The following is an 18982-nucleotide window of genomic DNA, read 5'->3' on the forward strand; positions in this document are numbered from 1 at the left end:
TATTATTATTATTATTATTATTATTATTATTATTATTATTATTATTATTATTATTATTATTATTACATCTTTTATTTGTATTGCTAATATTTTTTTTTCTTTTTTCAATGTAAAATAGAAGACAAATTGTTTCACTGTTATTGAATATTGTGATGAAGATAGAGAAAAAAATTGATTTTAATGATATGGTAATTAATTTTCATCCCTTCTGTACATATACAATTGAAATAAGTGTGTATCTCATTATCTACTACTAATATGTTATTTAGTACTTGATTATTATATTCTTACTTATTTTGAATTTTATAATATTTATTTTATGGATTATATATGGTGTAATTATTTATTTTTGAATAATTATTGAAACTTTAAACAATAATTATGATTTATTTTTAGTTAATTTAAAATTTATAAATTTAATTTTAAAAGAGAAAAATATTATGGATACGGGTCTAAACTCGAAATCCTGTGAATCTTATGGATTTGGACCTGAATTTAATTTTATTTGGTTCCAATGAATCTTTATGAAACACGATCCAGTGCAGATGCAATTGATTTTTGTCCCTAGTTTGGACCATGAGCATTCTTTGAGTGGTAAATTGATAACTCATGATGTTAAAAGTTTAAATTCGAATCTGTAATGCAATCTTTAAAATTTACTCCCTCCGTCCAGTAAAAATAGTTCTTGAAGGGAGTGACACAAATTTTAATAAAAATGGTTAAGTATGTTATGAGTGGAGAAAAAATTCCACCATAAAGATAGTGTTAATAATGATAATTAATTGTATTGTGAGTGAAGAGAGGATCCCACCATATGATAGAATATGTAAATAAATTGATATATATAAAGTAATTTATTGTGGGTAATATCCATAAATAGATTAGGACTATTTTTTATAGACACCCAAAAAAAATTAAGACTATTTTTATAGGATGGAGGGAGCACATTTTTTCGAAAAAAAATCACATTATCCAAATTATACTGAATAGTCAATTATGTGTTACGTTGAAATCAAATAATTGAAATTAGGGTTGTAAACGAATCGAAGCGAATATCACTGTATTCGATTTGTATTCATGAAATTATTCAAAATTCAAATCAATATTCGAATGCCTTTCAAATAATAAATCCGATTCGTATTCGATTCGAATTAATATTCGAACTATTCGTATTTGATTCAAATATTCGATTTAATTCAAAATTTTATTAAAAAAAATCTAAAATAATATTCTAAACAATACTATAAGATTCTATATTCAACCTAGAGATATGAAACTGAAAGAAAGGTGAGCGTTTGCTCTTAAATTTATGGCTTAGAAATATTAAGATTTAGTTTTAATTATTATTTTTTGTTTAATTCATTTAATTATAATTTATTAGCTTATCTATTTATCATAAGGTTTAGGTTGGTTGCTGTTATACGTTTATTTAATTAGTTATCTCTATTCAATTATAATTTAGATAGTTATAAATAATATTATATATATATATATTATAATAAATATTTAATCGAATCAAATTTTAAAATTTTCAATTTGTATTTGGTAACTAACCGAATCAAAAATATTATTTGTATTTGAATTCAATTCATAAATTTTCAAATACAAATATCAAAATTCGAACACGAATACCAAATCGAATAAAATTATTTAATTCGTATACAACCCTAATTGAAACTTGAAAGTGTTAATGAATATCATGCTCATTTGTATCAAACTGTATTTCACCATATTTAACATCTTTCAGTTTATGGTAATATCAAATTATTTGGTTTCGGAAATTTTGACGATAAATACTTGATCAAAGTTACTTTAAATAGTTTGATTTTAGTGTTATTATCTGAATATTCATAGTACACCAATCAAAGTTGCTTTAAATGGTTGACCAAATTAACTGTAAAAATAATAGTACTGGCTTTAGCCATTTCCATTAACTTGTATAGAGGTTCTATTGTTCTTAATATAGAACTTGCTAAAAATAATAGTACTAATTTATATTAATAATTTAATATTCGATAAATTAATTAGTTCTCTATAATAATAATTTTCTCCGATCCTGAATTAAGCCCATCCTATAAATTATTAATTTCGATAAATTAATAAAATAATAATTTTTCGGAAAATCCTTATATAAATTTATAGTCAACATTATAAATTAATAATATCATAAGATCACAAAGATAATTACGATAATTTAGTAAATATGATTTTGATGTTGTTTGCTTCCTAGTAAAATTTGAATCAAAATAAATTTCATCTATAATTTTTCGCACTTAAAAAAGCTTGGCGTGTGAAGTTTCCGATCTGGAACAAAAAACTATAAGCATGTTTGTTTGTATGGAAAGTAATCTGAATTGGGATTGTTATTCCCAGGAAAATGATTCCATGGAAAATGAATTCTAATAGATTCATTATCCAGTGTTTGGAAATATCAAAACTAATTATTAGAATTCTGGATTGTATCATTAAATAAATATATTTAATTAATATATGTGTAAGAATTAAAGTGATATTTACTCTTAATTTTCAATAATTCAGAATATAATTTTCGAGGTTTAAAAAATTATTTTCAATAATTCAGAATATAATTGATAGTGTGAAAATAGTTCGGGGTTTAAAGTGATATTTACCCTTAATTTTATAGTAACAACAAAGTACATTATTAAGATTAACTAAATGATTTATAATTCTAAAATTAAATTCCTTTTTTTCTTAGATAATAATAATAATAATAATAATAATAATAATAATAATATTATTATTATTATTATTATTATTATTATTATTATTAACAATACGTATGATTCATAATTCTAAGAATTAAATTATGATTTCTTAAAATAATTCATGAATTAATTAATTAATTAATAATAATAATAATAATAATAATAATAATAATAATAATAATAATAATAATAATAATAATAATAATAATAATAATAATAATAAGTATGATTCATAATTCTAAAAATTAAATTATGATTTTCTTAAAATAATAATAATAATAATAATAATAATAATAATAATAATAATAATAATAATAATAATTTTCATTTTATAAAAAAATAATATTGGATATATATGTAAGTAAGAATCCTGAGAATAAAGAAAAAGAATACCTAAGAAAAGCTAGGAATAAGAATCCTGGAAAGTTGTACTACTTTCCTTGTTTTCAGGATTCTGATTACTTTCTCTATCTAACAAAAATTTAACCAAACACATGAATTTAATATTTTGAAATCAAATTACTTTCCCAGGACAGAATCTGTGCCAAACAAACATGCCCAAAGGGTTTTCCATGTTATTATTGCTTCCTTTATTGTATCACTAATAGTTTCATCCTCAGCTGTAAATCTGTAATTTCAATTACTATACCAATAATTTCTTCTAATGATCTATGAACATGCTTTATTCTCACTATAATAATTCAATATGTGATTCATACAGTAACCAAGATAATCAATCGTTGTGTTGAGTTCACAGATACTTTTTAGTATCTGCTTCATTTAAATTCATAGATACTTTTCACTACATTAGAAAATACTACTAGTATGTCATCTCGTAGATGTCACAATATATTTTATTATTTTTAAATTATTAAATTATCAAAAAATATCAAATTAAATATCATCATTTATGAGTTAAATTAATTGATAATTTAAAAATTGTTAATTTAAATATTAGTATTTGATTTGAATTAGTGTATAATAACAATATTATAGACTTAATGAGTATAATAATTAAATTTATAGATTATAAATAAAATAATTTAAGTCAAACTAATAAATTATTAATATAACCAAATTAATAGTTCATACTTATTATAACAATTTTAAACTCTTAAATCCCAAACTATTTTATTGTGCATATTTAAATAACCCAAAACTAATTAAAAACAATATATAGAAAAAAAAGATAACAAAAAAAATATATTTATACAAATAAAAAAATAAATAATTCATAGACAAAATATAACTAAATATTAAATAAATCTAAAAATAATTTAAATTCTAATATTTAGTTATACAACTAATTTTCTATCTATAAATTTATATTAAAATTAATACAAATTTCACTTTTTAAACCTTTTATTTCTTAAATTTAAAAAGTTATAAAATAAATCAATATAATCTCCTTCTCCTTAGTTGCTTTAAAAAGTACTTATACTCCCTTCAGCCCAATAATAACGTTCTAAAAAAATGGGGCACACAAATTAAGAAAATCTATATAATATGCATCTTTTTTTCTCTCCAATTTCTCCCTCCATTTTTCTCTCTTCTTCCATCAATTTGTTTACTATTGTTTTTAATCTTTTTTAATTTTTTTTCTAAACATCATCATATTTGCATCATGAGAAAAAATATTTAATATGCATCTTAAATTTAATTTTGTGACAAATTCTTTAATATGGTATAAAATCATCAAAAATAAAATTAAAACGAATAAGTCATGAAAAATTTAAAAATTAAAATATTTTATTTTCTCTATATTCATTAAAATTTTACAACTTTTTATTTATAGTTGTGTATGAAAATATTTAATTATTAATTATGATACGTAACACTCTATAATAATAACAAGGTGTAGTGACAATTTTCATCATCAAATAATTCGAATTTATTTAATAACTATTATCATTACACTTTATACAAAGTTGAAAATTTACGTTATCAAATTCAGCATTTTATTGAGTAAATTATGTGAATTATTTTATTTTATTTGCAAAACATATTTTGTACTATATAGTTTAAATTCGATGCTCTCCGTGCAACGCATGAATGGGTGTACTAGTGTAGATAAAATAAGAGAGAGAGAGAGATAAAGTAAACGATGAGAGAGAGATAAAAAGAGTAGTGAAAAAATAAGGGAGATATAAAGTAAATAAAGAGAGAGATAGAGATAGTAGATAAAATAAATTATTTACTTTTTTGGATTGAGACATTATAAATGAAACACCCAAAAATGAAATTTATGGACGTTATTATTGGGACGGAGGGAATAATAACTTAAATATATATAATTTTAAAAACATTATAATTAAACAATCATGTAATTTTTTTTAAAAGACATCTACTTACTTTTCCACAAACAAATGAAAACAACATGAAATTTAGAGATAGATGAGAGAGAGAAAAAAAAGTTAATTTTGACGTTTTAAACGATAATAATGTATTCGTTTCAAATTTATTTTTTATAATTTTTTACATCAAATTAAAGATCTTGTTACAATCTTTAATTTAACAATCATATTAAATATTTTTTCATAAATCGAAATTGATAATTTTTAGGAAAAAAAAAATCAAAACAGAAAAAAGAGAAAAGAAGAGTGTGAAAAAACGAAAAGTACAGATAAGTAAGCAAAACTCCTCATATTTAGAGGATGAAAAAAATCATACCAAAATTGTAAATTAATGTAGTAAATAATCTAAAAATTTGATTCCATGGTTCGCGTTGACAATATGAATTCATATGTTCAACATCAGTAATTCTGGCCTCCAAAAAAAAAAACAGCAGTAATTTTGGAAGAAAATAGTATGATGAGTAATACAATTGAAAAAAAAAACTAAGCAATTGAGAATTAATCAATTTGTTTGAATTGATTAGCTTCGAAATACGACGTATCGTCCTACTCGATGTGGTATGTATTACTAGCATATGATAATTAGTTACTTGTCAAAAGGGGAAGGAAAAAAAAAGGTAATGAGGTGAAGCCGCAAAAAAGAAAGCATAAAAGCGAAGAGGAGAAACAACGGTAGCGGACAGCGCAACTCAGATCAACATCATCAAAACCCATTTACATTTTCATATTTTTCCATTCTCTTCTTATAATTATTCTTCTGCGAGTGTCGAGTGTCATCGATTCATTCTTTATTTGATTTATCGATACTAGTTTAGTGTTTGTTTGTGGGTGTTTCTTCCGCTACTGTGAAGAAGATTCTTCCCGACACATATACTGCTTTTCTTTTCAAAGACAAGACTCAACCCAATTTTCACACACAAGTTTCTGGGTTTTCTCTCTAATCCGCATTAGAAAAGTAATCTTTGAGTGGATTTTCCTTATTTTGCATTTTCAGCCCAAAATTGCACTAGAATGTCCCATTTGTGGTTTTAATTCTTTTTTTTTTTTTGAAAAATCTAGATTTCTTTTTCTGGGTTGTTCTATTAATGTGTTTCACCGCGAGATTCGTTCCTGGAACTCGAAACCTTGATTAATTATGAAGATAAAGCTGCGGAAGTCTGTGATTTTTTTGCTGTCGGTGACCGTTCTCGCCCCAATTGTTCTATACACTAACACTCTTGGAGCGTATCTCGCTTCCTCTTCTTGTAATTCTCCGTCTTTCTTTTAATTATTGTTTAAGCCCTTTTTTGTATATTTATTTAGTAGGTAATGATTTATACTGGCTCTCTTTTTCTTTATTGCATTATTGATTGATTTGTGATTTCCTTTTTGCTCTTTTGCAGCCAGGAATGAATTTGTGGAAGATGTTTCAACCTTTGTACGTCTTTATCAATTACTTGTTGTGGCTATTGTTGTATTATTAGCCCTTTTCTTTTCAAAGAAGAGGGGTTTTGATTCTTGGATTTGTTGTTTTTTAGACATTCGCTGGTGAAGTCAGACCATTAAATGTGCTACCTCAGGTAATGAATTCTTGAATTCTTTCTTTTCCTTTCCTCCTTTGATGTGTATTTTTGTTATGGTGATTTTAGATCTTTGTCGTCCTGATCTGCTGTAAGTAATGTTCTAACTGTTAGGAGTCGTCTGCTGCGTTGAAAGAACCTCTGGGTGTAGTTTATTCAGAAAATTTAGCCGATTCTGGTTCCAAAGGCTCTAGTGTTTCATCCGGAGAAAATGCTCATATCACTAGACAACTCGCCGAAGGTTGTTATTTTACTTGTATTCTCTTTTGCATCTGCCTGCTGAAGTGAATGCTAGGTTATGGTTTTATTATACTTATGGAATTAATCATATATTCAGCAGAGGATGGAATTTCAAGTTTATCCAACTTGAGCAGTGGTCAGAATACCATAAGGCAGGTGATTGATCAGGTGCATGAGGTTGCGCTGGAGAAGAAGGAAGAAAACTCAAGGGAGGCTGAATTGATTGGGAAAGTAAATGAGGTTGAACAAAATAAAGCGAAGACAGAAATTGGTTCCCGGCGTTCCAAGGCCAGATCAGAAAGGCCATCGGAAAGAATAGTAAGATTTTTATCTACTGCTGGTGCTTCTTTGATTGAAAGAGTAACTATGTCTATGACATACTTTTAATACTCTCTTGGTTTTAAGCTTCTTTCATTACTCCTCCACGTAAAGGGATTTTGCATAACTTTATGGCTTTAGAGAAAGCTGCTAGTTCTTTTGTCAAGTGATCAGTCACATTGTAGGAGTTCTTGGAATCATCTTGCGTTGGCTTCCTGTCGATTGAACCTCATACGTTTTCTAGTTCTCCCATGGCCATTAGAAACAGTCGGTAGTTTATGTTATATATATAGAAGACCACATGTTTGCACATTTTCTGATTTTGTCATCGGATAGCAGGTCAAAATTGACTTGTGCAGTTTATATTTCCGTTCTTTCTATTCTATTTTCACCCTTATAAACTACAACATCTACTACATTCTTCACAGGCGGTTGTCAAAGATAATTCTAGAGAGGCTAGAACTGAAAAACAGAATGAACAGATAATAATGCCAGATGCTCGTATACGCCAGCTGAAGGATCAACTCATTCGAGCAAAACTTTATCTTTCCCTCTCTGTGACTCGTACCAATCCTCACTTTGTAAGGGACCTGCGCTTGCGTATGAAAGAGGTTCTGAAAGTACTTGGAGATGCCACCAAGGATTCGGAGCTGCCAAAAAAGTAAGTTATATTGTTGTATGTGTATCAGATTTGATTGTTTCAGGAAGCCTCAAACCCCTGCAGCTGAAGCATGTTAAATTCCTTTCTTTTAGTTTTTGCAGTCTCTAATTTCTGCCCTGTTTTGGTTTTTGGTTGAGTTTAGTGCTTTAGAAAGGTTGAACGCAATGGAGCAAACACTTTTGAGAGGCAAACAATTAGAAGATGATTGTGCTGGCTCAGTAAAGAAACTTCGTGCCATGCTACATTCTGCTGAGGAGCAGCTTCGAGTCCATAAGAAACAAAACTTGTTTTTGACGCATTTAACTGCCAAGACAGTGCCTAAAGGGCTTCATTGTCTTCCTCTGCGTCTTTCAACAGAGTATTTTATGCTGAACACATCCCAACAGCAATTCCAGAACGAAGAAAAACTTGAAGATCCCCAGCTATACCACTATGCCTTGTTTTCAGATAATGTATTGGCAGCAGCAGTGGTTGTGAACTCAACGATAACCCACACAAAGGTGAAAGAATTATTAAAACACAAGTGTTATTATTTGCAATGCAAGAATAGCAATCTTGTTCATCTTTAATGTAATCGAAAATAGTTCAACTGTTGCCTCAAAATCTGATGATAACTTTTCTGTCTTGACCAGGATCCGTCGAAACATGTCTTCCATATTGTGACTGATAGGCTCAATTTTGCTGCGATGAGAATGTGGTTTTTGGCAAATCCTCCTGGCAAAGCAACCATTCAGGTCCAGAATATTGAGGAGTTCACATGGTTGAATTCAAGTTACAGTCCAGTTCTTAGGCAGCTGGGTTCTCCCACCATGATTGATTATTACTTCAAGAATCGCCACGGTGAATCTGATTCTAACATTAAATTTAGAAATCCAAAGTACCTATCGATGATGAATCATCTTCGCTTTTACCTTCCGGAGATCTTCCCAAAGCTGGACAAGGTTTTATTCTTAGATGATGATATTGTGGTGCAGAGAGATCTTACTGGTCTATGGTCTCTTAATCTAAGGGGCAAAGTCATTGGTGTGGTTGAGACATGTGGAGAGAGCTTCCACCGGTTTGATCGTTACCTCAATTTTTCAAACCCACTTATTTCAAAAACATTTAGTCCTCGTGCTTGTGGTTGGGCATTTGGAATGAATATCTTCGATCTGAACGAATGGAAGAAGCAAAATATTACAGAAGTATATCACAAATGGCAGAACCTGGTAAGACCCATTGTAGTTTGTCTTGTGACACCTTTTCTTGATAGCATCTTCACTCTTGATTAATAAGTGGGCTTCCTAATTGAAGTATACAGTATAACCAATCTTATATTAGGGATTTTATGAGTGTGTGATAATGCATGGAACTATAATAGAATAATGTGGTCTCGATTAGTTGAAGTTTGAACGCATATTCACATGACAGTTAACACCATTTTAGCTGCGATCTTTGCTGTCTTAGCATTATGCCTGTATTTCTTCGTGGGACTTGTATTTTATTTTTAAATTTTTTATTCTAAGCTACATTATCTTTTTGTGCTCAGAATCATGACAGGCTGCTTTGGAAGCTGGGGACTTTGCCACCTGGTTTGATAACCTTCTGGAATCGCACTTTTGCTCTGGAGAAATCTTGGCATGTTCTGGGACTTGGTTATAACCCAAATGTAGGGCAGAGGGATATCGAGCGGGCAGCAGTTATACATTATAATGGCAACCTAAAGCCGTGGCTTGAGATAGGCATACCAAAGTTCCGAAACTATTGGGCGAAATTCGTGGACTATGATCAAGCATATTTGCGGGAGTGCAATATCACTCCTTAAGTTTGCTGTCGTCGAGGTATGTGCTTCTGCCATCCTGGTTTGACGAAGGCCGGAGCTGTTAGTAATATATCTTGCTAGCGGAGCATAGTCGTGTTAGATATATGATTCTCCACCATTCATTTTTCGCCTTGATTGTTGCAAATGTGCTTAAAATGAACATGTATTGTAAATGATTGAGCACAGTCTTCCCCTCCCTCTTCCAATCCCAATTTATATTCATTTTTTTGCTTGAGTTTGTTGATGGTGCCTATATGTTGCCTATAGTTACTAGTTTGTCTTGTACCTTTTTTTCAGTTGAGATAAATCCCTAGATTATGGGACACTATCAATGCAAGTTTTCATGTTGTCAACTGCGATTTATCTCTTCAGTTTCAACTGTGTTTCGTCTTCTGTTGTAATAGGATTATGGTTTTCAAAGCACGTCGTTTTCAATGTACAATATACAAGTGTAATATCGTTGTTGGTGGATATTGAATTTCATGCACATATAGGTATAGCTGCGGACAGGCTGTAGGCCAAGCTACGCATAAATTAAATTATGGGAGATGAATTATATATGTGTGATACCAGAAACATCCAGCTTTGCTCACGTGCATCATTAATACGCAAATTATGATTGTCGGTCGTGGTAGGCCTATACTTCAACATTTTTGTGTATTATGTAATTCATAAATCAACCTCATCCCACGATTGCACACCTCAAATCTTAATTAACTCTCTTGGATTAGGAAAATCCAATTTTTAACACCAAACTAATCATAAGAAAATTGGTTCTCAAAAAAAAAAGTCTTAAAAGTGATTAAGAAATTCTAAATCTGCCCTTTCGGGAAAGGGGAAAATAGATGTAGAGACTTGCGGCCATATTTGGTGTAATTAAGTGGAGTGGTTGGTTATGGATGATGTCGGCCAAGATAAGATTCATACGAGAGTTTAGGATCTATAGCGACTCTACATGGTATCAAGTGTTCCTTAAGATTAATTATTTTGACAATTCCATGAGCTTCTTACCCTTTTCTCTAGGAATGGTTGTCTTTTTTACTTCGATGAGTACTATTTTTTTAAGTTCAGAATTCTCAATTAGTTCAACTATGTAGTTACTTCTGTGGTCGCTGGAATAAGTGATATATTTAAAAATGCTTTTTTAAGAAAAAAGTAAGTGTTATATTTCAAAATTTCATGGTAAAAGGTTGTCATATTTTTCATTTTATCCTTCTCATCAACGCAAATACTAATAATTAGGGACAGTAAGAGTAAAATTTCTTATTTTGTTGATATGTATGTTTTGATGGCAGGAACACTTATTTAAAAATAGAGGAAGACATCTTTATCAGTCAACACGATTGGAGTAGTAAAAGGCTTGAATAAATATTAACTTAATTTGTCCCACATATATAGACTGATTAGAGTTTACACAAAAATTAAGAAAAACCATTGAAAATGAAAATATACAAGTAAACTTCCTAATAATATGCTCATATTTATTATTTAATGATGAATTAAAGCTGGAGTAAATTAAAGAATTAAATATGAATATAATAATAAATGAGTACTAATTTTTATGGAAACAAGCCTATATATATATGGGACGAAGGGAGCAATACAAACTTGAAAGCTAAGTGCTTATTTTATTAAGAAACTCTTTAACATTCTTGCTTCCCGACTAGAAATAAACAAATATTCCTAAATTTAGTATTCATTTGAGAACAACACAAGTGTTAATAAAGTGGTTGGATGTATTATGAGTAGAATAAGAGTCTCACATTTACGTTGGTGTTAAAGTGATTAAAAAAGTGGAGTACTGATTCCACATTTCATAAGATTGTGTGTAGTGTAGTACTTTTACTAAAAATAGAAAGAGATATTAAATTAAGGGACATACTAAAATAAAAATATGGATACTAAATCGTGGGACGCGGGGAGTTTATAAATTTCCAAACCATCTATTTCCAGAGACCTAGAGAAATTGATTCCAGGCGATGCGAATGTTAGATAAGATGGTGGATAATACATTTACGAGTGAGGGTTAATTGTAGGTTGTTAGAAGTGTTAAAGAAAAAGTGGCAAGAAAGGAGAAGATGTTGAATGAGGTGGTTCAGATTTACAAGGAGAAATCATAAAAACATTTATGATTGTGTTGATGTAATAATTAATCCAACTCTATTTTATTGGATGGTATCTGTGTTTCAAATAACAGTTCCGCTGGGAATCAAGGCGTCCTTGATGACAGTGACGATGCCGCTCTTGATGAAGTACCCATCCGTCTCTCTCGCTGCCTCTTGCACATTCTCACTGTTTATGATCTGCAACCCAACACCGCCACCTTCGTCACCCAATCACAAACCTCATAACTAACAAACCATCAATCTACCTACCTTTACATCTTCTCCAACACGTGCATTTTTGTCGATTATCGCCCGCTTAATGTGTGAATTCTTTCCGATGCCAATTGGGATGCCGCCTTTCGCTGCTAGGAGTCTTCTGTCTGCATCAGTCTGGTGCAAACAACCCAATCAAACACCATAACTTTGCTGTGTTGTTGTTTTTTAGTGGAACTAAAAAACTGATATTACCTCATAATAGTCAGCTCCCATGAGCAGGGTGTCCTCTATGATTGCACCCTCCGATATGCATGATCGCAGTCCGATTACAGAATGGTGAATCTTACAGTTCTGACACCTCAAACAACGACTCCTTCAATCACTACCTATCATCAACAATTATGTGTAGGAGTAAAGAAACCTTACCTTTATGACGCAACCCTCACCAATGACACTGTCAGTAACATCAGCATTGAGCATTTTCGAAGGAGGTAAGTAACGTGGCTGTGTATAGATGGGAGCGGAGCGATCATAGAAGCTGCATTAGATGGACTGAGGTTATACAGTTGCAGACAGGTGGGGGCATGCAATGATTGTTTGTTAAGGCAACCAACCTGAAATCTGGGACAGGTTTTTTGGTGATCCCTAAATTGGCGTTGTAGAATGCCTCAATCGTACCAATGTCTTCCCAGTAACCATCATATAGATAGGCCTGGACCTGAAACAAAAATACTAATCTTTTGAGAAAACGATAAACCTTTTAATTAATGCTTCCTGTCTTCCAATAATTCAATCTTGCAAATGAGATTCGATATTTACATCCAAAAAATGCAGATCCTCAACCACAACTTACCCTCATACCAACTGAAGTAGCCCCTGGAATAACTTCACTTCCAAAATCATTGGCTCCAGGGAACGTGTCTCGCAGTAAATTTAACATCGCATCCTTACTGAAAACATAGATACCCATACTTGCAATGTACGGCATTTCCTTTGCTCTCTCGTCGTCTAGACCTAAAATTGTGGTGTCCACCTTGAATGGTTATAAAATTATCAAGGGTATCAGTACACAGGGTTGTCGACTAATTAAATTATACAACAAATAATAATAATAACGTAAGCAAAAGATGATGGTTGTTTGCAGATTTACCCTCATTGCTTTTAGTGCTTCTCCCTTTGGCTTCTCTGAAAATTCTACTATCTTTCCCTCCTCATCAATCTTCATTAGACCAAAGGCAGTAGCACGTTTTTCATCCATTGGCAGAGCCGCCACTGTTATATCAGCATCAGTTTCTCTGTGTGCTTGGACGAATTTCTCATAATCCATCCGATACAAATGATCTCCAGCAAGAACCAGATATTCAAGAACATCATGCTCTTCAAATAGCCATAAATACTGCCTCACAGCATCAGCTGTTCCCTAATGGATCCAGAAGTGAAACATAAAGACACAATAATTCAGGTCTGGTCAGTACAATAGACAGAGGGCAATCTAGTACAGGATTTAGAGCAACAACATATATGCAAAATTACAATTTATTATGACTAATCAACATTATATATGCAAAATTAGATTTTATCTCCACGGAATATTAATATTTTGAGGTCTACATTCTTCTATGAAACATCTCCTCAACAAAACTTAAAGAAAGACACCACCTCTTTGATCAATGCAGACATGCAAGAAAAGTATACAGACAGGCATATCTTTATTTTCATACCTGGAACCAGTTTGGATTTTCTGGGCTTTGCTGAGCAGCAAGAACTTCTACAAAACCTTCATTCTTATAGCCTCCCATATTACTTGCATAGGCCCGTGATAAGTGGCGATTAAGAGATGCAGAATTAAATTGAGTAAGGACATATATCTTTGATACATTGCTGTTCAAACAATTACTAACAGGGATGTCAATCAACCGATAATTTGCACCCAACGGGACAGCAGGTTTTGCTCTCTTTTTCGTAAGAGGATAAAGCCGCGTCCCAGCTCCACCTCCAAGAATGATGCCTAGCACACTCTGTGTAAGGATAAAAAGCGTTTTTCAATATGATGATGTAGAAAGTGAGTCCTGACATCAGAAACTCAAGTGTTAGCTCATTCTTCAAATGCAATTATTGGCTATGCAGATGCATATGATAAGCAAACACACAAATATTTCATTATGGTGGAGAAGTTTTCTTCTGTTACTTCTAAACTGCGACCTCATTCAACCTTTGGAATCAGCCAGTGAGATGCATTAGTCTCTCGAGTTCATAATTTTAACACTGCTACAAACGTTCAATTTAAACCACAATCTATTAGAATTACATTTAGTCTCATGGCCTAATTAGATTTAAATTATTACACTAAATTAAATCAGATGATACACGCATGAAAATATCTTGTATCACCCAATTTCATAAAAATGTCATCTGATGCAGAGAAGGAAGTTCACAAGATTTGTAAACAAACACTAAAACTTTGAATCTAATTGTGTTGGTTCCATAATTTTCACTGCAACCGATATACTATTAATATCTCGAGTTACAATTAAAAAAAAAAACCCAAATTCTTTACTCTGCTGCAGAATTGTGCAACGTATGAACCACAACACTCTCATATGCAGAAACACGATTTTCATAGATGATCCCGCCATGCATATGAATAGAAGAAAACATGACAAACACAGAGAGCGAGGGTTAGAGAGAGTACAGTGCTGGCATCAGGGTCAAGGCAAGTGAGAGAGGAGCTGGTATCGGAAACAGCTTTGGGAGAAACAACACGGGAAGCGGGAAATCTAGCCCTGACATTGCCTCTGCCACTAGCACTCACGCGCACTGCACCGCCAAAGAGCTCCGATTTTGCGAAACCAATGGTGCGGTTACATTGCGGTTTGCTCCCACTTAGCTCAGAAATTTTGCTGAAGCCCATTGGTGATGATGATGCCACCGCCGCCATTTGTAAATCCTTGCTACACCCACAACTATTTTATTGGTGAATCGACTCTATATTTAAGAAATCCGGGTGCTGAAATGTGTGTGTTGAGGAATGAATTGAATGTAAGATCTTTTCGATAACGACTTTGAGCTGTGATGCAATGCACGCCACAAATTATATTTTTCGTATTTTGTATTTATTTCTTTTGGAAATTTCTTGTTTATTGGGAAGGGAAGGCTGTTTCTGATTTTACGATATTTCCTCCTATATTAGAATTGAAGGGGTCCTCGCTCGCACTTATGCTTATCATATGATATTTCTGTATCAAATGTTTCCTATCAAATTATATGAGTAGCATTTTTTTTAAGCTACATATTTCAAAACAATGAAAAGAACTAACTATTTGAGGACAAAAATAGGAAAAAAAAAAGTCTTTTGAAATGGGCTAATAGTGTAAAAAGTGGATCTTCCTGAATTTAAATATCTCAATTCTTTAAGTATGGGCTGCAAGTTGATTGCTAACTCTCTGCAACTTTTCTTTTTCCAAATTTATAGAAGAAAACCTTATTTTACAAAATTTGATTTGTCTATTATATCTCTTACTCCCTCCGTCCCGCGAAGCATGACACGTTTGAGTTCGGCACGGGAATTAAGGAATTGTAGATTAGTGTTTTAAGTGTGTAATTAATAAAGTATAAAATTGATAAAGTAGGAGAGAGAAGGTAATAAAAGTGATAAAGTAGGTGAGAGAATATAATAAAGGTAATAAAGTAGGAGAGAGAATGTAATAATTATTGACAAAAAAGGAAACGTGTCATGCTTCGTGGGACAACCCAAAATGGAAAGTGTGTCATGCTTCGCGGGACGGAGGGAGTATTATATATACTTAATTTAAAATAAATTGTGTAATTTAATATATGGGTGAGATATTATAAATATAATAAATCTAAAAATATATATAATTTATATTTTATAGTATTTTAATAAAGTAGTAGTATCCATTAAAACTAGGGTTAATTGTACCAAAATACCTGACCTTATTTCAAATTTTGGTTTTTTGACAAACTTTTTAATTGTAGCAAAAATTTAAACGAGCTTTCAATTGATAGCAATGTCCGTCCGGAGTAATTTTCCGGCCAAATTAAATCTGAGTTGGCAGTCGGAATGCCAACTCAAATTTAAAAATGCCAAATCACACCATATCCCTCTCCCACGTTACCCTTTATCTCTCTCTCTCTCTCTCTCTCTCTCTCTCTTCCCACATCCCCTTCCCCTCCTCTCCCCGTCGGCTCTCTCTCTCTTTCCTCAGAAAACATCGGTCATCTTCCCCCTGCGCAGAACCCTCCCCCTCCTCCACCCCGGCGCCGCCGCGTTTTCTCTGTCCGGCGAACCCTCCTCCAACGCGGGCGGCTGTCGCGGACTTCCTAGGACTGTCGCGACGGGGTTGAAGGGTATTTGGGGCGCGGCCGCCCCTCTGCAAACCCTAACAAAGCGCCGCCCCTCTGCGAACCCTAACCAAGCGTCGCTCCCTATTTCGGCTCCTCCGAGCGGTGGTAGCATTCTCCCGCGCCACCCCTCCACTGCCATGATGTATTTGAGCGGTGGGGGAGGCGGCGACGGGAAAAACCCTACTCGCCGCGAACCACCCCTGAAACCTCGATTTTCCTTGAAATCCTCATCGGGAAAAGGTCGATGATGATAATATCTCTGAGACCACCCCCGAAATCCCCGATTTTCCTTTATTTAGGCGCGTTTTTTTGAAGTTTTTTCTAGAATTGAAAGTTTTTCTTCATTCTTCAATTTCTGAGTGGAGGGAGGAAGTCTGGCGAGTTGTTGGGAATTTGGGGGCGACGGCCGTTGCTGTGGAGAGTTCGCCGGCTGGAGAAGACGCGGCGTCGCCGGGTTGGAGGGGAATGGGGATGGGGGAAGAGAGAGAGAGAGAGAGAGATGACGTGGGAGGGGGATGGGTGTGATTTGGCATTTCTGATGCCACATTAGCATTCCGGCTGCCAATTCAGATTTAGTTTGGTCGGAAAATTACTTCGGATGGACATTGCTAGCAGTTGAAAGCTCGTTTAAATTTTTGCTACAATTAAAAAGTTTGTCAAAAAACTAAATTTTGGAATAAGATCAGGTATTTTGATGTAATTAACCCTTAAAACTATTCATCCACATAAGTTACTACTTTTATTATGTAAATCTAATAATTTAGAGTTACAATAAAAAAGAATTTATTTATTAGTTTTATTAGAAGTTTAAATTAGGATTAATTACGCGAAAAATCATTAACTTTGGTCGGATTTTCAAACTTTCCATGAACTTTTTTTTTTATCAAAAATTTTCTGAATTTAAAGTGGTGAACATTTTTTCCATGATTTTCAAAAATCCTCAAATTGAGTGGTGACATGGCATTTTTAAGTAACCTGAAATATGATATGGTATCGCCGGACGGGAACCAAAACGACGTCGTTTAGTTGGGGGTAAAACGACGCCGTTTTACCTCAAATTCCAGCCCCGTCTTCTCCTCTCTGAACTCCGGCGATGAGCCGCCCACCGGACCACCCCCTGCCCTCAGTCTTGCAGAGCCCTAGTTTCCCAGATCCGGTCACTATCGTCCTCCCCCATATCTCTCATTCCTTAATCTCGGCCAGACAGCAGCGTCTACACGCCACCGCCGTCGTCCCGACACCGCCCGCCCACCAGCCCCTTCGTCCAACTCGACACCCTTCAATCGTGTCCTGCTCTCCGACGAACGACAGCGAGAAGTCGTCGCTGCCCTCCCCTCTACTCTCGACTCTCACATGATAGCAATACTAACAACACAACAAGACACAAGTTTGATACACACTCCAACACAACAACACCACTACTCAAATTCTGTTCTGATGCTTTAGTTATTGGCATTTCAATTGTATAGTTCTATATTATTGTTCACATAAAAGCTTGCATTCTGGTCAATTTGTGAGGCTGAACACGATGAAGGCGGCGGCCGAGCGAAAGGGGGCACAACCCTAGGCGGCGCAAACCCTAGTGAGGTGTGAGGTCGGCGGAGCGAGGTCTGGGGGAGAAGAAGAATTTATGGAACGGCGTGAGGTCTGTGGTGGACGGCGGCGGTGGAGATCTGGGGAGAAGAAGAATTTTTGGAATGACGCGAGGTCTGCGGTGGACGGTGGCGGTGGGGGTCTGGGGGATAAGAAGTGGACGGCGGCGATGGTTGTTTGGGGAAGAAGAAGAATTTCTTTTCAATTTTGCTTTTTTTTTGTTTTTTATATATATTATTTTCCATGTGTCAATTTTCGGTCCACGTAAGCGCCATGTCAGCTCGTATTGCCTAAAAATTGCCATGTCAGCCCGAAGCTTCATCGGAGAAAAAAGTCATGAAAAAATTGTTCAGACGATTAAATTCAGGGAATTTTTTATTAAAACAAAAAAAAAGTACATGGAAAGTTTGGAAATTCGACCAAAGTTCATGATTTTTCGCGTAATTAACCCTTTAAATTACTAGAGTCCTTGGAATTAAAATTAATTATGTAAAGATGAAACTTAGTAAATAAACACAAATTTTATAGCAATCTTCTTTTCTTTTTTGTCATATATTTTTTTTCTAATGAAGAAAAAATTAGGTGATGCTTTAAAATGATTTTTTATATTAAATTTAGATGACTTTTTTCAATTTTATGAATTTTATAATATTATATTTTCAATCGTTATTCAATAATTAGTTTTAAAATATATTAAAATAATAAATTTTACTATAAAATGAAAAAAAATACTACTATAAATTTATACTTATAGAAAATTATTTATTAAAATCATTTCTTTTTACGTGTTTTCACATTAAGAATTCCCCACTCTTAAAAAATCGAAAAAAAAAATATTCACGAACGGCTTAAAAGCTTATCGTTATGTGTCATTTTTTTTTTTTTTTTGAATTACGTTATGTGTCATATTCATCTACTTTAGTTATTTCCTTTTGGAGCAAATATATAGAAAGTAGAATTGAAATGGGATGCGCATGAATTATTCCGTCAATTATGAGGTGCAACCTATATGCATTAACTACGAGTACCTTGTACATTCCGCAT

At 33.0% G+C, this 18982-nt stretch overlaps 2 protein-coding genes across 6 annotated transcripts; one reads left to right on the plus strand and one right to left on the minus strand.

Moving 5' to 3' along the window:
* The first annotated feature begins 5648 nt into the window (after positions 1-5648).
* On the plus strand, positions 5649-9897 carry LOC130985960 (probable galacturonosyltransferase 4). Of its 5 annotated transcripts, none has more exons than XM_057909195.1 (10): positions 5677-6035; positions 6140-6324; positions 6463-6497; positions 6598-6639; positions 6754-6880; positions 6977-7197; positions 7626-7858; positions 8001-8358; positions 8491-9066; positions 9387-9897. In XM_057909195.1, exons 2-10 carry the CDS (start codon positions 6216-6218, stop codon positions 9660-9662), a joined length of 1977 nt encoding a protein of 658 aa, XP_057765178.1. In that variant the 5' UTR covers positions 5677-6035; positions 6140-6215; the 3' UTR covers positions 9663-9897. The 5 variants fall into 5 exon arrangements, with proteins under 5 accessions (XP_057765180.1, XP_057765178.1, XP_057765181.1 ...); XM_057909198.1 differs by having other exon boundaries at positions 6980-7197; XM_057909196.1 differs by having other exon boundaries at positions 5678-5752.
* Positions 9898-11720: 1823 nt separating this feature from the next.
* Positions 11721-15158, minus strand: LOC130985962 (glucose-1-phosphate adenylyltransferase small subunit, chloroplastic/amyloplastic-like). The gene is made up of 9 exons (XM_057909200.1): positions 14673-15158; positions 13702-13998; positions 13131-13400; positions 12834-13013; positions 12595-12698; positions 12407-12518; positions 12233-12331; positions 12035-12154; positions 11721-11962 (listed from the first exon to the last, which is right to left on the minus strand). The coding sequence occupies exons 1-9, from the start codon at positions 14916-14918 to the stop codon at positions 11846-11848; spliced, it is 1545 nt and encodes a 514-aa protein (XP_057765183.1). The 5' UTR covers positions 14919-15158; the 3' UTR covers positions 11721-11845.
* Between the last annotated feature and the right edge of the window lie 3824 nt (positions 15159-18982).

This window comes from Salvia miltiorrhiza, chromosome 5, assembly GCF_028751815.1.
Source record: "Salvia miltiorrhiza cultivar Shanhuang (shh) chromosome 5, IMPLAD_Smil_shh, whole genome shotgun sequence".
Classification (NCBI taxonomy): domain Eukaryota; kingdom Viridiplantae; phylum Streptophyta; class Magnoliopsida; order Lamiales; family Lamiaceae; genus Salvia; species Salvia miltiorrhiza.